At 44.2% G+C, this 14,195-nt stretch overlaps 1 protein-coding gene across 1 annotated transcript in view; it reads right to left on the reverse strand.

Moving 5' to 3' along the window:
• FAM193A (family with sequence similarity 193 member A) overlaps positions 1 to 12,680 on the reverse strand; it is a 111,920-nt gene extending 99,240 nt beyond the window's left edge. The window contains exon 1 of the mRNA XM_004383514.3: positions 12,404 to 12,680. Within this exon, the coding sequence (XP_004383571.2) occupies positions 12,404 to 12,628 (225 nt within the window). The 5' untranslated portion in view covers positions 12,629 to 12,680. The remainder of the gene's footprint in view (positions 1 to 12,403) is intronic.
• Positions 12,681 to 14,195: the final 1,515 nt, after the last annotated feature.

Raw genomic sequence — 14,195 nt, forward strand, 5'->3', positions numbered from 1 at the left:
AGCAATTCAAAAGTTTTGATGGGAAGCCTAGGGGACAGTGAGTTGAAGACAATGGTGATGGAATAATTTGGAAAAGGATAGTGAGAATAGTAGCACAACTGGAAGAATGTAATCGATGTCACTGAACTGTACATGTAGACATTTTTGAAATGGTGCAACTTTGGCTATGCATATTTTCACCAAAAAAAAAAAAGTCCTCCAAGGTCGAGAAGGGAGAGCGTTGACATGTCACGGAGTTGTTATCCAATGTCATAAAACAATATGTGTACTGACTTTAATGAGAAACTATTTGTTTTGTAAACCTTCACCTAAAGTACAATAAAAAAAAATTTTTTTTTAAATAAAAAAAGAATCTCTCACAATCCAATAATAAGACAAACAACCCAACTAGAAACATATGCTAAAGATTTGAACAGCTACACCACCAAAAAAGAGATAAAAATGGGAAATAAGCACACAAAAAGATGTTCAACATCAACAGTCATTAAAAAATGCACACTAATGGAGATGGGAAAACACTAAATACACAACAGATAAGTGGTAACTCTGGTGAAGGGTAAGACAGTACACAGTACTGGGGAAGCCAGTACAACTTGTCCAAGGCAAGGTCATGGAAGCTCCACAGACACATCCAAACTCCCTGAGGGACTGAATTACTGGGCCTGAAGGCTCTGGGTACCATGGTTTCAGGGAACATCTAGTTCAACTGACATAACATAGTTTATAAAGAAAATGTTCTACATTCTACTTTGGTGAGTAGCATCTGGGGTCTTAAAAGCTTGCAAGCAGCCATCTAAGATACTCCACTGGTCTCACCCCACTGTGAGCAAAGGAGAATGAAGAAAACCAAAGACACAAGAGAAAGATTAGTCCAAAGGACTAATGGACAATTACCACAGCCTCCACCAGACTGAGTCCAGTACAGCTAGATGGTGCCCGGCTACCACGATTGACGGCTCTGACAGGGATCACAATAGAAGATCCTGGACAGAGCTGGAGAAAAATGTAGAACAAAATTGTAACTCACAAAAAAAGACCAGACTTAGAGACTGCAGAAACCCTGAGAGTATGCCCTCTGGACACCCTTTTAGCTCAGTAATAAAGTCACTCCTGAGGTTCACCCTTTAGCCAAAGATTAGACAGGCCCATAAAACAAAATGAGACTAAAGGGACACACTAGCCCAGGGAAAAGGACTAGAAGGCAGGAGGGGACAGGAAAGCTGGCTATAGGGAACCCAAAGTCGAGAATGGAGAGTACTGACATGTCATGGGGTTGGTAACCAATGTCACAAAACAATAAGTATACTAATTGTTGAATGAGAAGCTAGTGTGTTCGGTAAATCTTCATCTACAGTACCAAAAAAAAACAAGCCCATCAAAGCCATAGTGAGTTAACACTATGATCGCTCGCTAAAATGGCTGTAAATAAGGACTGTCAATATCTAGCACCAGCAAGGGTAAAGATCAGCTGGAACTCTCATAGGTGGCTTCGGAAACCAGCATGGCAGTTTCTTATAATATTAATCATACACTGACCCTATAACCCATCATTCATCACAGAGAAATAAATTCACGTCCACACAGAGACTTGTACTCAATGTTACTAGTAGCTTTTTTCACAATACTCAAAAACTGGAAACACAGTCGTTTATTACCGGTGAATGGATAAAAAAAATTGTGGCATAGCTATACAATGTAATACTACTCAGAAATGTTTTTTAGAAAAGGGAATTAACTACTACTTCATACAACAACAAGGGCAGTGGTGTTTCCGTGAGAGAATTCTCACTTTCCTGGCTGGAGACCCAGGTTCAATTCCTGGCCAATGCACCTAAGCACAGCTACCACCCACCTGTCACTGGGGATCTGCGTGTTGCTATGATGCTGAACAGGTTTTAGCAGAGCTTCCAAACTAAGACAGACTAGGAAGAAAGGCCTGGCAATCTACTTACAAAAATACTCCAATCTTGTTGTGAAGGGGGTCACCATGAGTTGGGTGAATGAATTGTGAACTCAACAGCATGCAACAACATGGATGAGTCTCAAAGCAATACATTAAGCAACACTACCATTCAAGATCAGCCTTCTGTGAGAGCTCTGTCCTCAGTCTATGCAGTTCTAGCTAGTTCTACAAAATACATCAGCAACCACTTTCATGAAGTCATTAGAAAGGAGTTTTTTATGTTCATTACGATCCCAGACCCAACAAAGCAAATATTCAAGATAAAGAAGAATATTAGTAAACTCTGAAATGGTTGGTTTAAATTGGGACCATCTGCTTTGATTAAAGGTATGGGTGCAACAACTCTTACTAGAGAATCTGGCTCCTTGGTGTGAGAAAGCAATTGTTACATTTTAACGATATAGGAGACCAGAGACCCAACTACTAATGTCCACAATCAAACAGAGCTTTCAAAACAGTCAACCCTGACAACAGAAAAACAGGTATAATCTGCTGAGTATCTTCCTTACAACAGTAGGCATGAGTGTCATATAGATCCCTTTAAAGAACAAATAATTCTCCAAAGGGTCACCCCTCCCCAGCCTATTTTGTTACTTAAACATACACAAACTTAGATGCAATATAAACTCATGCTTTTTGATCTTTATACAACTATTTTTTAAATTTTGATTTATAATTGAAGTACAAACAAAACTGAAAATCAATAAAATTCAAATTAACAACATTATTTTAAAGAAACAGATGAATGTTTAGTTGAAACTAAATTGCTAAATTCATAGCAGGACTGGCTCTGGCTACTAAGTAGCAGGTTCTCTGGCTGGGCTGTGAGTTTCCGCCCATGTCTCTGCTCTCCCGCCCCTGCTGAATCGCTCTAGCACAGAGCAGGCCGGGCCTGCAGCTGGCCTTTCCTTGGCCTTAGAGAGAATGTAAGTATTAGGAGCACCTCTGTCCTTTCCTCAGTGGCCGGTGAACAACAGCACATCAAAGCACACCAGGACACAGAACTCAGGGCCACTTCCTCTGACACACAGCAGGCTTTCAGACGATCTGAATATGCTTATGTATTTTTTTCAATTATCAGAAGAGAAACAAAATTTCTAAAAGCTATCAGAGAACTCACAGACTCATGAACATGTATCACAGTCCCTCAAGGCCTGAAATCCTCTACTAGCCAGGAGGAGTATTTTAAGCATTCTCCTCAGGGATCCAGCAAAGGCAGCTGGATCCCTTCACTCAACAGCCATCTCTGGCACCGCCCAGTCAAGGCCAGGCCCGTGCAGAAAGGCCCCACGGCGAACAGACTGGGCAGGAGATCTGCCAGACTGACCGAGAATGGGGTTGGGAGAGGTGGCCGGACGACGGCTCTCCAATACCCTACAAGCCGTTTTTCCACTGGGTCTGCCCAGCACACCCTGACTCCGACCCATCACAACCACCTTGTTCAACACCTGCCACTGAGGAGGGAAAAAGAACAGAGATATCCTCGCCACAGGCAGCTGGTGGCACTGTGCAGGCTGCTGGCACCCAGCTCCCCTGGGACCAAGGCGACCCCGTGACCCCGGGTCCCCCGCCAGCACACTTCGCTCATTTCTTGTGAGACCTGTTCTTCCCTGCCCCAGTAAATCCACTCTCCACCTCAAAAAAAAAGTATAAAAAATAGAGTTTTCTCCACTTGTACACTCCCCAACCCCTCCCCCACCTTCCTCGCAACCCTATCAAACTTACCTGCCTCCCTCCTGTCTCAATGAAAGGATGATTCTCCCACAGACACTGAGTGAGTGAGGGGGGGGGGGGAACAGCCTCTCCTACCTTAGTGGCCCTCATTAGCGCCATCACGAGTCCACCTTACTCATTCTCACCCACAAACAACTTCACACTCTGGCTATCCAATGCCAGCCAAGTGCTAGAAAGAATATGGATCAACTGGAGGTCAAACATTGTTGGTAGGGATATAAATTGGTACAATCACTGAGGAAACTGGTATTATTTTATCAATGTAAGTAACTGAATTACCTATAATCCAGCAATTTTATTCCATAGATAAACACTGTTATGGACTGAATTGTGCCCCCGAAAATGTGTGTCAACTTAGCTAGGCCACGAATCTCAGTACTGTGTGGCTGTCCACCATTCTGCTATCTGATGTGATTATCCTATGTGTTGTAAATCCTAACCTCTGTCATGTTAATGAGGCAGGACACAATCTACAGGATTAAGTTGTATCTTGAGTCAATCTCTTTTGAGATATAAAAGAGAAAAGTGAGCAGAAAGGAGAGGGACCTCCTACCACAAAGAAAGAAGAGCCAAGAGCACAGTGTGTCCTTTGGACCCGGGGTCATTGTGCTGAGAAGCTCCTAAACCAGGAGAAGGTTCATGACAAGGATCTTCCCCCAGAGCCGACAGAGAACGCCTTCCCCTGGAGCTGATGCCCTGAATTTGGACTTCTAACCTCCTAGCCTGTGAGAGAATAAATTTTTGTTTATTAAAGCCACCCACTTGTGGTATTTCTGTTATAGCAGCACTACATAACTAAGAAAAACACCCCAACAAAACTCTTACAAGTGAGCATCAGGAGACAAGTATACAAATGCCCCTGACAGCATTTTTTATAATTGTAAAAAACTGGAAGCAACTCAATGCCAATCAATAAAAGTGCCGATGAATAAACTACAGTATAGTTATATACTGAACTGTACTAATGAAAATGAATAAACTACACCTACTATTCATTTATCGGTTATCTCGTTATCTGAAATTTCACACTTACAACAATAGTAAAAAATCTACTACCCAAAACTATCCAACTATTTTGCACATTAACAATCCCCAACCCGCGAACAGCCAGTCCAGGGCACGGGGAGGGAGGAGCAGTACCACCCCCAAGGTATTTAACCTCAGTCTGGAACCCCAGAGCCCTGACGCGCCGGTTCCTCGAGCCTCTCCTCCCTCCTCCTGGCTCTCTCCTGCTGCACCCTACTCTCCGCCCCACTCTCGCCTCACAAGCAGACACCATCCAGCAGGTGCCAGGAGTGGGGCCCAGGCAGTGGGCGCCTGTGGGGCCTCCCGCTGGATGACGCTGCCAGGCCCCGCCTGCCTGCGCCGCCCTGTCTGCTGCACCAAGTGCATCCCAGACCCGAGCTTGGATGGTCTGCTCCAGTAAGCAGAGCCAGGGTCAGGCCCTGACTGCCACAGGTACAGAGGGGCCGCAGCTGCCCAGCTGAGAGTGTTGGGCTGGCAATGAGGGGATGCCGGGGCAGAAGTATTTCACACACCAACCTGGTCTTTGGAACCTAACCATGTCAGTAAGTGAGGAGTGGGCAGATAGCTACCCACACAGTATGAATGAATCTAATAAAGAAAAACAAGACACAGAAGACAACATAAGCATAACACCATTTTCATAAAGTTCAAAATCAAACAAAATAAAATATTATTTAGGGATACACATGTAGGTGACAAAATGTATTTTTTAAAAGAAAATATTTTTTAAAAGTAAGGAATCATAGATACAAAATTCAGGACAGTGGTTTTCAGAGAAAGGAGGCAGAAGGACGGAAAAGGGAGAAACATTCATCCTCGTAATTGGCAGATTCCGTATTTACCAATTTGCCTGTCTGCTAGAAATACTAACCACACTTTGTGGTCTTTCACAGACAAGCAGGTGCACAGAGCGGGGAAAGGTCCCAGAGGAGGTCAAACAAGGTGGGTTTGGCATTTGCTACTTCCGTGTTCCCAGGAATTTTACAGAACATCACCACCGCAAACAATGGGAACCAGCCGTGCACAGGTGAACTGTGCGGAATGGTTTGATTCTTACGCTGGATGGCGTTCATTTTATGTGTATATCAAAATTACATAATTAAAAAATAAAAATTTAAATGGGAGAAGACCTCTCCCCAACTCCTAGCTCTTTCTTTTATTATTTGAGCATTTCCAAGTCCCTTCCTCCAGCTCCACTCTCCCCTTTGGGTCTGCCCTCCTCTACTATCACAGTCAAGGCTAAAAATCAGCACCTTATGCTGACTTTCTCAGCTACCTCGCCACTAAGTTAGTCTTCACACAGTTCAGACCAGCTTCTGCTCTCACCCCTCCACCAACAAACATCTAGCCAAGGTCCAAAACAATCTCTTCGGTGCCACATTCAATACTTCCTATCTTTTCTTGGCTGACTTTTTTTAACGTCTGCTAGGAGGATAGTTGGGTGACAATGCTCCGTGCATTTCTTGTGCTCTTCCAAGTCTTGCTGGAAATGGCAAGGTGCAAGGATCTTTTACTTGGGCTATTTCTCAAGGTTGTTTATGCAGCTGATAACCTGGAGAGAGAAGGTATCCCCTTGGACAAAGGGCAGGCTTACTACAAAAGTGGTGCTTACTGTACTTACTGCTTACTGTAACACCAGTGGATTCCTCAAGCTCAGTGTTCCTGAGCTGTGACAAACTCACTAAGCCCGCAGCATGTACATAGGTCCTTCTGTATCACCTCTATGGGACTTCAGTGGGGAGGGAGCACAAGGAGAAACGACACAAATATGCTAGCACTCATGCTGCTTGCTCTGCCATGAGTAATAACATCCTTTGTCTCTGAACAGGGAAGACTCCCGTCTTCTGCCGGCATCCATGAAATAGTAACAGGCTATTTTTATTACCTTGCAAGCAGGGTAAAGTCAAATCCCACACCCAACAACGACTGACCACACCGTGTTGTTGTTGTTAGGTGTCATCATGTCGGTTCTGACTCACAGCAACACCATGTCCGACAGAACAAAACACTACCCGATCCTGTGCCAGCCTCACAATCATCGCTATGTTTGAGCCACTGTGGCAAACCACCTCGTCAAGGGTCTTCCTGTTTTTTGCTGATTCTCTACCTTACCAAACATCATGTCCAAAGTATGTGTGACAAAGACTCGCCATTCTTGCTTCCAAGGAGCACTCTGGCTGTACTTCTAAGACAGACTTGTTCATTCTTCTGGCAGTCCAGGGTATATTCAATATTCTTCGCCAACACCATAATTCAAAGGCATCAATTCTTCTTCAGTCTTCCTTATTTATTGTCCAGCTTTCCCAGGCATATGAGGTGACTGAAAATACCATGGATTGGGTCAGACGCACCTTAGTGCTCAAACTGACATATTTGCTTTTTAACACTTTAAGAGGTCTTTTGTAGCAGATTTGTCCACTGCAATACATCGTTAGATTACTTGACTGCTGCTTCCATGGGCATTGATTGTGAATCCAAGTAAAATGAAATCCTTGACAACTTCAATCTTTTTTCCATTTATCATGCTGTTGTTTATTGGTCCAACTGTGAGGATTTTTGTTTTCTTTATATTGAGGTGTATTCCATACTGAAGGTTGTAGTCTTTGATCTTCATCAGTAAGTGCTTCAAGTCCTCTTCACTTTCAGCAAGCAAGGTTGTGTCATTTGCATAATTCAAGTTGTTAATGAGTCTTCCTCCAATCCTGATGCCACGTTCTTCTTCAGAGTCCAGCTTCTCACATTATTTGCTCAGTATACAGAACAAATAAGCATGGTGAAAGGATATAACCTTGACACACACCTTTCCTGATTTTAAACCACACAGTATCCCCTTGTTCAGTCAGTTCCAACAACTGCCTCTTGTTCTATGTACAGGTTCCTTACAAGCACAATTAAGTGTTTCGGAATTCCCATTCTTCACAATGTTACCCATAATTTGTTATAATCTACACAGTCAAATGCCTTTGCTAGTCAACAAAACACAGCTCAACATCTTTCTGGTATTCTCTGCTTTAAACCAAGATTCATCTGACATCAGCAATGATATCCCTGGTTCCACGTCCTCTTCTGAATCCGGCTTTAATTTCTGACAGTTCCCTGCCAATGAACTGCTGCAACCGTTTTTGAATGATCTTCAGCAAAATTTTACTTGCATGTGATATTAATGACATTGTTTGATAATCTCCACATGATGCTGGATCACCTTTCTCTGGAATGGGCACAAATATGGATCTCTTCCAGTTGGTGGGCCAGGTAGCTGGCTTCCAAATTTCTTGGCATAGACAAGTGAGCACTCGCAGCACTGCGTCCATTTGTTGAAACATCTCAATTGATGTTCTGTCAATTCCTGAAGCCTTGTTTTTCACCAATGCCTTCGGTGCAGCTTGGACTTCTTCCTTCAATACCATCGGTTCTTGATCATATGCTGCCTCCTGAAATGAGTGAATGTCGACCAGTTCTTTTTGGTGCAGTGACTCTGTGTATTCCTTTCATTTTCTTCGATGCTTCCTGCATCATTCAATAGTCTGACCATAGAAACCTTCAATACTGCAGCTCAAGGCTTGACTTTTTTCTTCAGTTCTTTCAGCCTGAGAAATACCAAGCATGTTCTTCTCCTCTGGTTTTCTAACTCCAGGTCTTTGCACATTTCATTATAATACTTCGGTTTTTGTCTTCTCAAGTCACCCTTTGAAATCTTCTATTCGGTTCTTTTACTGCATCATTTATTCCATTCGCTTTAGCTACCCTACGTTCAAGAGCAACTTTCGGAGTCTCTTCTGACATCTATTTTGGTCTTTTCTTTCTTGTCTTTTTAATGACCTTTTGCTTTCTTCATGAATAACGTCCTTGATGTCATCCCACAACTCATCTGGTCTTCGGTCATTAGTGTTCAGTGTGTCAAATCTATTCTTAAGATGGTCTCTAAATTCAGGTAGGACATGGTCAAGGTTGTACTGAATTTTCTACAGCTTCAATTTGGACTTGCATATGAGCAATGATCTGCTGCACAGTCAGCCCCTAGTCTTGTTCTGACTGATGATACTGAACTTCTCCATAGTTTCTTTCCACAGATGTAGTCGATTTGATTCCTATATATTCCATCCTGTGAGTTCCACATGTATAGTCACTGTTTATGTTGCTGAAAAAAAGGTATTTGCAATGAAGAAGTCGCTGGTCTTGTGAAATTCTATCATGCGATCTCTGGTGTCGCTTCTATCACAAGGCCGTATCTTCCAACTACCAATCCTTCGTCTTTGTTTCCAACTTTCATATTCCAAGCAGCAGTAATTATCAATGCATCTTAATTGCATGTTTGACCAATTTCAGACTGCAGAAGTTGGTAAACATCTTCAATTTCTTCATCTTTGGCCTTAGTGGTTGGTGCATAAATTTGAACAACAGTCGAATTAACTAGTCTTCCTTGTAAGCATATGTATGTTATCCTATCACTGACAGTGCTGTACTTCAGGATAGATCCTGAAATGTTCTTTTTGACGATGAATGTGATGCCATTCTTCTTCAGGTTGTCATTCCCAGCATAGTAGACCATATGACTGTCCAATTCAAAATGGCCAATACCAGTCCGTTTCAGCTCACTAATACCTAGGATATCGATCTTTATGCGTTCCATTTCATTTCTGATGATTTCCAATTTTCCTAGATTCATATTTCATACATTCCACATTCCGATTAGTAATGGATGTTTGCAGCTTTTCTTCTCATTTTGAGTCATGCCACATCAGCAAATGAAGGTCCCTAAAACTTTACTCCATCCACATCATTAAGGTTGACTCTACTTTGAAGAAGTTATCTTTTGAGCGCCTACCAACCTGAGGGACCCATCTTATGGCACTATATCAAACAATGTTCCGCTGGTATTCATAAGGTTTTCACTGGCCATTTTATTTTCAGAAGTAGATCAACAGGCCTTTCTTCCTAGTTTGTCTTAGTCTGGAAGCTCTTCTGAAACCTGTCCACCATGGATGACCCTGCTGATATCTGAAATACCCCACGCAAGCCACCACAGTACAACACTGACAGAGGAGTGCTGGTCCACGACAGTACACTAGCACAATCTTAATTGTAGCAGTGGTGTCTATATGACTGTATTCTAGAGCAATGTTAACTGTGGTAGTGGTATCTACACGACTGTAGACTACCACAATCTTAATTAATTGTGGTAGTGGTGTCTACGTGACTGTGTACTAACACAATCTTAATTGTGATAATGGTGTTTCCATGATTGTAGACTAGCGTAGTCTTAATTGTGGTAGTGGTGTCTACATGACTATATACATTTTATCATAACTCATTGAACTGAATACTTAAATTGGGTGAATTTTACTGAATGTAAACTATATCTCACTTAAAAAAAAAAAAAAAAAAAAAAAAGCCCAGCAATTTTAACCAGATCGAATAAAGAAGTCAACTTTACAAAAGTAACAGAAGGTCTAAGTCTACAAACACAGGTCGACTTAGGCGGTCCCTGAGGTCATATTTGGTGAGGAGAGAAAGCCTCACTTGACAGAGACGATCCATGACCCAGGATAAGTGAGGAGCCCAATGACGGGAGGGCAGGCACTGCCACTTGCCTCTGACACCAGGATGAGCAACACCTGCGCCTCCCCGGGGGCACAGTCAGGCTAATATATAAGAGCAGGACGGGAACCAGGAAGAAAATACAATAAAGCTTAGGGAGCAAAGAAAATGTATTAGTCCGTGGGAAGATTTAGGAATGCTAATTGGAAGTGAATTTAAATAATACTAAGCAGCCTTCCATGAAACAATGGGGAAACGATCAAATACTTTAAGTAAACACAGAAAGTAAACAAAACTAAAACAATAAAATGATAAAAGCAAAAAGACGTTAGGGTAAGAAAATTCAAGACTGACTATGCATCTTTCTAGGGAGCTCTGGTGACGCAGTGGTTAAGTGCACTTGGCTGCTAGCCAAAATGGTCAGCGGTTTGAACCGACCAGCTGCTCCACAGGAGAAAGATGTGGCAGTCTGCTTCTGTAAAGATTGTTGTTAGGTGCCGTCAAGTCAGTTCCGACTCATAGCGCCCCTACATACTACAGAACGAAACACTGCCCGGTCCTGCGCCACGCTCACAATCGTTATACTTGAGCCCACGGTTGCAGCCACTATGTCAATCCATTTCATTGAGGGTCTTCCTCTTCTTCGCTGACCTTGTACTTTACCAAGCCTGTAAAGATTACACTCTTGGAAACTCTACTCTGTCCTACAGGGTCGCTATGAGCTGGAATTAACTCGACAGCAATGGGTTTTTATGCCATTTTTATAAGGCTTTAATGAGGGGAATTCCAGGGTCCATTCATTCTTTGGCCATTCATTCACTTATTCATCGAGTATTTTGAATGCCTAACATACGCCGGACCAGGCACTATTCTTGGAAACAGACAAAAACTGCTGCCCTCTTGTATAGTCCAGTGAAGAAGGAAGGCAAGCAAAATGAATAAGTATACGGTGACCAGAGATAAGAGCTAAGGAGAATGAAGCAGAGAAAGGGGGCAGGTGGGAAGGGGCTAAGTCAGAAATCAATTTCTATTTTAATAAGCAATGAGATCTCAAGGTTTAGCTATTAAGGCAAGTTAGTGTTACTTTAATGACTACAGAAACGGGCAGCTAGAATTGGGGTGCTGCCTAAAAACATGAGTCAGTGGCTTAGCAGTTGGCTGGCACACGTGGCATAGGAAACACAGGTGACTCCAAGAAGATGGAGCCCCACACATGCAGCGGTGAAACGTACTCCAACCCACTAGGACTAACTTGGCTAGCAGTACCCGGTTAGGAAACAGAACACTAGCAGTGTGTGGTGGTTGTTACTAGCTGCATCTTGCACAAACCAAAGGGAACAGAAAAGCCCTCGAATGTGGGGCCTCAAATGGTTGCAAAACCAACTCTGTCTAAAACCCAAATAGTAGATTTGAAAAACTTTTTGGAACAAGGCCCACTAAGACTTGGTCTGTATCAAAGATCACACTAAGGGTGTAGTCTTCTCACTCACTAACGGGCTGGAGGCGGCCTCCGCTGAGCCGGGGCGTGGTATCAAGGAGAGAAGGAAAACAAACAGCAAACTTAAGAAAAGCATCTGGGAAAGAATTTCAGTTGTGTTGCTAACACATGGAATTGACTAGAACTAAATACGTGAACGAGCCTTGGTGGTGGAGTGGTTAAGAGCTCAGCTGTTAATCAAAAGGTTGGCAGTTCAAATCCACTAGCTGCTCCTTGGAAACCCTATGGGGCAGTTCTACTCTGTTCTACAGGGTTGCTATGAGTCAGAATCGACTCGACACCACAGGTTTGGTTTCGGTTTTTGGAAATACATGAAAAGTCTACTAGCTTTTGAGGAAACTGTATTGTCCAAGGCAATAAACCCTGAGTCCAGGGGAAAAAAACCTAAAAATCCCCTTTGTGCCCCACAGCCTGCTGACAAAGAGGTGTCTGGCCCAGGGCAGATTCCCTAGCACCTACTTCAGACAGGCCAGGGAGACCAGGAAGAACTTCCCAGAGGGTGAAGCAAGGGGCCAGGAAATGGTACAGGAGAGAGTTCCAGAAAGCAAAGCCAAATTTATTTTATTGGCCAATTAACGATGTCACAGAAAGGACGCGAAGGCAGCTGAGCACAACGTCTCCAGGCCCTGCCGCTGCCGACTTACCGAGGTGTGGTCGAGGCCGTGCCTCTCCTCCTTCTCCACCGTCCGCCGGCAGTCCGGGCACACCCACAGCGGAAGGTGCAGCACGTTGCTGCCTTTGGGGGCCGTGGAGAGGGCCAGTTTACTCGCAGTCTTGATCCCACTCTCCAGGAACGAAGAGTCCTTCCGCTCACTTCTGCACAGAAGACAGTAATCCCCAGCGGGGTAGGGTGGTGTTCTATGATTCATGCCAAAACTAAAAGGAGTCTGAAACAGAAGGAAAAAAAAAGTTCTGTTTTCAAAACCTGGTCCACACACCCAAGATCCTTAAAAAATACCACAGAATTCTAAAATTACAACACACATATATGTTCATATAGCGAAACACAAAACAGGGAGTTTACTGAATACAACTGTGCCTAGTGTTCTCGTTCTCAAGGAGCTCTGGTGGCGCAGTGGTTAAGCGTTCGGCTGCTAACCCAAAGACTGGCGTTTTGAACTCACCAGCAGCTCTGCGGCAGAAAGATGTGGCAGTCTGCTTCCGTAAGGATTACAGCCTTGGAAACCCTGTGGGACAGCTCTACCCCGCCCTACAGGATCGCTATGAGTCGGAATCGACTCAACGGCAATGGGTTTATGTTCTAGAAACTGATAATACTTCAAAAAAGATAATAATGCCATAAAGAAAATTCTAGTAGGAGCTAGGAAATCATCCAGTTAATCCCTTCACCTAGATTTCTGTATTACTTCCCGCCACATGCTGGACTCTGTCGGCCTCATCAACACAAAAGCATTAGTACTTTCTACCATCCACAAAGGTACAAAGCCACTATTGTAGAAGGATCTGCACACAAAGGCTCAGACCTGAGGCAGCAGTCCCGGCTATAACGTGTCTGCAGACCCAAACGCTCTCAGAAGGGCTGTCCAAGGTCTGGATTCTAGATGAACATCCAGGGACCTGACCGTGGCCAGCCAGCCACACAGCCTCCCTCCCAGGCTCAGCAGAAAAAACTCTGAATTCACCTCCGGCCATCAGATCTCAACGTCTACTTTTTCAAATAGGTCCTAAACCATGGGGTAGGGGTAATGGCAAGGTAGGGGCCTCAAAGCCAGGAATAACAGACAAGATTACTACCCTAGGTTCTCCCCAAAAGATTATCAACTACCCTATCAGCAAAATAAAATTAGCCTTGAAAAGAAGAAAGTACGGTTCACAGGTTGGAAACCTGCCTAAAGCTGCAGGGCTAGCAAGCAGTGGGGTCGATTTCAGCCCAAATCAGCATGACCCAGAATGAGCCCTCACCCAGCACTGCCTCTGCCCCCACAGGAAACAACCTGCTGGCACCTGGGCAACGTGCTGTCCGGAGCAGTCACGGCCTTTCCAGACAGAAACCTGCTCTGCACACTAAGGACAGAGGGGAAGAACGCGCAGAGCCGGTTCCCCAGGCAGGGCACAGCAGCAGAAAGCCCCCATTCATCTGTCACCACCCAAGACACCCCTGCTGCGCTACCCTCAGGAGAAAGGCAGAAGGGACCCTGAGCCCCGGCTTTCTGGCTGGAACTGCAGGGGTTTGACAAAGTCTCCAGCTCCAGCTAGTGGCTCCTCCAACGTCCAACAATCCTGTCTAGCCAGCCTCTTGACGCATCCCTAGCCACACGCTCACTTCCTCTCCTTGGGTCACCGGCACCCAAACACGTCCTCTGACAGTGCTTGTCCACCTGGATGTCAACCGAGCGTGCACATGACTCAGAATGCCACATGCGAACCCCAGGCTGTATTGCTAAAGCTTGGAGTGCTGGTCACAGAGGGCAGGTG

The sequence above is a fragment of the Trichechus manatus genome, unplaced genomic scaffold (genome assembly GCF_000243295.1).
Source record: "Trichechus manatus latirostris isolate Lorelei unplaced genomic scaffold, TriManLat1.0 scaffold00111, whole genome shotgun sequence".
NCBI lineage: Eukaryota > Metazoa > Chordata > Mammalia > Sirenia > Trichechidae > Trichechus > Trichechus manatus.